Source organism: Sinocyclocheilus rhinocerous, unplaced genomic scaffold (assembly GCF_001515625.1).
Source record: "Sinocyclocheilus rhinocerous isolate Xijiao unplaced genomic scaffold, SAMN03320098_v1.1 scaffold546, whole genome shotgun sequence".
NCBI lineage: Eukaryota > Metazoa > Chordata > Actinopteri > Cypriniformes > Cyprinidae > Sinocyclocheilus > Sinocyclocheilus rhinocerous.
The window spans coordinates 155,792-160,791 of NW_015661123.1; the positions used below are offsets into that span (position 1 = coordinate 155,792).

The following is a 5,000-nucleotide window of genomic DNA, read 5'->3' on the forward strand; positions in this document are numbered from 1 at the left end:
GTGCAGACAGAGCAAGAATGGCAGACAAACATCAACAACCCGATCTTCCTTCCTGGTATTGTAGTACTTTTAAAGTTTTCTCGCTGGTGAATGACACATGATGTAGCCCAGCGCTTCCCAATTCCTGTCCTCACGCACCCCGCTCTGCATATTCTGCATGTCTCGCTTAACACACCCGATTCAGATAACCAGCTCGTTAGAAGTGAGCTATGGGGGCGTGGCTTTGGACGGCGATTGCAGGGAGGGTGGGACGTTGGCTTTCAGTGCTATCAGGCTAAAGTTAACATTTTCCAAGATCTCCTACTGCACCTTTAAGACTGATTTTGTGCTCCAGGGTCACATATATTGTGATCAAAGCTGTATTTTCAGCATCATTACTCCAGTCTTCAGTGTCACATGATCTTCAGAAATCATTCTAATATGCTGATTTGCTGCTCAAGAAACATTTCTGATTATTATCAGTGTTGAAAACACTTAATATTTTTGTGGAAACTGTGATACATTTTATGTTTCAGGATTCACAGATGAATAGAATGTTCAAAAGAACAGCATTTATTTGAAACAGAAATCTTTTGTAACATTATAAATGTCTTTACTGTCACTTTTGATCAATTTAATGCATCCTTGCTGGATAAATGTATTAATTTATTTTTCTTTCCTTTTAAATCTTACTCACCCCAAACTTTTGACTGGAGGTGTATCACGTTTCCACAAAAAAACATGAAGCACCAGGATCATGTGACACTGAAGACTGGAGTAATGATGTCAAAAATTCAGCTTTGATCACAGAAATAAATTACATTTTACAATATATTCACATAGAGAACAGCTATTTGAAATTGTAAAAATATTTCACAATTTTACTGTTTTTACTGTATTTTTGATCAAATAAATGCAGCCTTGGTGAGCAGAGGAGACTTCTTTCAAAAACATTTTAAGAAAAAACGTAATTATTCCAAACTTGCCAGCAGGATTTAGATAAATTAGTCAAATTCAAAATGTCCCGTTTTCAAGATAACAACTCTTAACCTGAGAATTGCACTGAATATGAAATGACCATTTAAAATACTGTCACTGTGAAACACACTCATCTGACTGTGATCCAGTGAGCAGTTTTCACCACAGCAAGGAACGACGGTCACAAGAACCTTAATTATTTGCATATCTTCATAATTTTGTTGGATATTTTCCAAATTTCAAGTCAGGAAAAGGCTGAAGGAACAATCAAATTATTATAATGCGCTGCAGCATTCTTATCAATATCACACCAATCCACGTAATGAGTAAGAATATGACAGATTATTACAAATACTAAATAAATAACATAAATTAATAACAATACCTGCAATGTAGATTAAACAAGTTAAAATGCAACTAAAATAAAATAAAAATCTACTTTAATAGCCAACAAAGTTTGACACTAAAATAAAATGTACCAATATTTACTAATATATATATATATATATATATATATACTATATTTACTTGAGTACCTATATTAAACTAAACCATTTAAATGCATGCAAAGGGATTTCTGTGAACACTTCTGATTGATGACATGAATTATAAAACTGATGTTTAGAATGGATTGGCAGATTTGCAGAACCTTTTTAATAATACTACTCAAAGACCTGTTTCTAATGCATATGGGAAATGATTTTACAACTCACCAGAACGGGCATCATCAGGTCGGCGATATAAACGAACAGAGCCCCGAGTGCAAAACCCACAGCGACAGGCACGAAGGCAAAGTCGCCATATCTCCCAGAATCCTCTGCCATCTCGATAGCAGGAGCCAGTAGAGACCAATAGGACGCCGCCAGCATGACCTGAGGACAGAGCGAGAGACTGATCGGATCCACAGCCCATACTCAAGCATGACACACAAGAACTGAGCAGTCTATTCCCTTTCAGATACAACTGAAATAATGAAAAACTGCTGTCTCTATCAGAAATAACGGTCACAGATTCTGATGTTCTCTTAGTGTGAAGCCATGCATGATACAAAATCTGGAATCTGAGGGTGCAAAAAAAATCTAAATATTGAGAAAATCATCTTTAAAGTTGTCCAAATGAAGTTCTTAGCAATGCATATTACTAATCAAAAATTAAGTTTTGATATATTTACGGTAGGACATTTACAAAATATCTTCATGGAACATGATCTTTACTTAATATCCTAATGATTTTTGGCATAAAAGAAAAATCAATCATTTTGACCCATACAATGTATTGTTGGCTATTGCTACAAATATACCCCAGCGACTTAACACTGCTTTTGTGCTCCAGGGTCACATATACACTCTCAGAAAAAAAGGTACAAAGCTTGTCACTGGGATGGTACATTATCAAAAGGTACACATTTGTACCTAAAGGGTCCATATTGGTACTTTAAATGCATATGTTAGTACATATTAGTACTTAAAAGGTACAAAAGTGTACCTTTTGAAAAGGTACCCTCAACAGGAAAAGTATGGCAGTATTACTCCAATTACAGCATGTGAGATAAAAGTTGAGACACACAGAATTATGTTTTCTAATTGAATGCTTTGATTTTGCGCTTTGCCAGTAAAGTCAGTATAAACAGTGTGCAAATCTTCCAAACTCCAGTTTGCATCAGTAGACTTTTTAATTATTCATGAGTGAAAGTGTGATACAAAACCCTCAAGCAGAAAAGAGCAAGTTAAAAATCATGCATTTCTTCTATGCTGTCCAACACATTTGGACAAATCGCGATCAAAGACTTGTTCATTTGTCCTGTAGGCATGCTGGTAAACAGCACTGTGTGAAGAAAACAGCAGCACTGTGTCTTATATCAGAGAGAGGAGATTTTATTTCACACACACACCATCTAACGAAAGAAAAGCACAAACTCAGACAGAATCACAAGAAAACATTGCAACAACGTAAAAAGTTCCAAATCTTCAAAAAAGGACTTGAAATCTCATGTTTAGACTGACAGCTGTTCCATACAGTGCTAAAGGTGACCCTGGACCACAAAACCAGTCTTAAGTGTCAATTTTTCAAAATTTAGATTTATATGTCATCATATCTGAAAGCTGAATAAATGAGCTTTCCATTGATGTATGGTTTGTTAGGATCGGACAATATTAGGCTGAGATACAACTATTTGAAAATCTGGAATCTGAGGGTGCAAAAAAATCTAAATATTGAGAAAATCATCTTTAAAGTTGTCCAAATGAAGTTCTTAGCAATGCATATAACTAATCAAAAATTAAGTTTTGATATATTTACAGTAGGAAATTTACAAAATATCTTCATGGAACATGATCTTTACTTAATATCCTAATGATTTTTGGCATAAAAGAAAAATTTATAATTTTGACCCATACAATGTATTGTTGGCTATTGCTACAAATATACCCCAGCGACTTAACACTGCTTTTGTGCTGCAGTGTCACATATGAGATTGCAAACAAATCTGATTTGGTTCAGTTTGGTTTGGTGTAAACCATTTTTTGTGCATGTTAACTAAAATTTGACATTGGCCATTTTTAAAAACATGCTAACTAATTAAGAATGTTTTTCGTCAGATACTGTAAAACATAAGGTATCTGGTCAACTGTGCTTCCTTACTTTACAAACAGTGTAAAAGTTTTAAAGCAGCGCTGAGAAAGACGGGAGTGAGGATTTCAGGAGAGACAGATGCATCACATTAAAAAGTCACATTACAAAAACAATGCAGTCAAATATTTTACTGATAGATCAAAAATAAATTATGGAAAATGTACTACCTGCTCCAACAGATAATGACAGATAATGTTTACTTGTATTACAATTTCTTCTTCATGACAAAAGCATCTGGGAAGCTCTGTACACTTATTACGTAATTAACATTTTTTTAAAGGAAAAGCATTAAAATCATTCAAGTTTGTGAATGGACTCGAATGGATGGATGGATTATATACTGTATATATAATAATGGTTTCCTATTTTAATATACTTTAAACTATAATTTATTTCTGTGATCAAAGCTGTATTTTCAGCATCATTACTCCAGTATAACGTGTCACATGATCTTCAGAAATCATTCTAATAGGCTGATTTATTATCAGCGCTGGAAACTGTTTTGCTGCTTCATTTTTTTTTTTGGAACCTGTGATAATTTTTTCAGGATTATTTGATGAATAAATTTTTTAAAGAACAGCGTTTATTTAAAATAGAAATCTTTTCTAACAATATAAGTCTTTGTTAGCGCTTTTCATCAGTTTAACACATCCTTGCTGAATAAAAGCATTCAGGTCCTTCAAAAAGAAAAAAAAAGAAAGAAAAACACTGACCCCAAACTTTTGAACGCTTGTGTATATTGTTACAAAATATTTATATTTTGAATAAATGCTGTTCTTTTTAACGTTTTATTCATCAAAGAATCCTGAAAAAAGTATCGCAGGTTCCAAAAAATATTAAGCAGCAAAACTGGCTCCAATATTGATAATAACGTGTCACATGATCTTCAGAAATCATTCTAATATGCTGATTTATTATCAGCGCTGGAAACTGTTTTGCTGCTTCATTTTTTTTTTTGGAACCTGTGATCATTTTTTCAGGATTATTTGATGAATAAATTTTAAAAAGAACAGCGTTTATTTAAAATAGAAATCTTTTCTAACAATATAAGTCTTTGTTAGCGCTTTTCATCAGTTTAACACATCCTTGCTGAATAAAAGCATTCAGGTCCTTCAAAAAGAAAAAAAAAGAAAGAAAAACACTGACCCCAAACTTTTGAACGCTTGTGTATATTGTTACAAAATATTTATATTTTGAATAAATGCTGTTCTTTTTAACGTTTTATTCATCAAAGAATCCTGAAAAAAGTATCGCAGGTTCCAAAAAATATTAAGCAGCAAAACTGGCTCCAATATTGATAATAAATCAGCATATTAGAATGATTTCTGAAGATCATGTGACACTGAAGACTGGAGTAATGATGCTGAAAATACAGGTTTGATCACAAGAATAAATTACAATTTAAAGTATAC

General features: G+C 33.2%; 1 protein-coding gene across 1 annotated transcript in view; it reads right to left on the reverse strand.

The window, feature by feature from the left end:
- Positions 1-5,000, reverse strand: part of LOC107726258 (zinc transporter ZIP11-like) — a 113,690-nt gene that overhangs the window by 97,331 nt on the left and 11,359 nt on the right. The window contains exon 4 of the mRNA XM_016535789.1: positions 1,671-1,829. Within this exon, the coding sequence (XP_016391275.1) occupies positions 1,671-1,829 (159 nt within the window). The remainder of the gene's footprint in view (positions 1-1,670; positions 1,830-5,000) is intronic.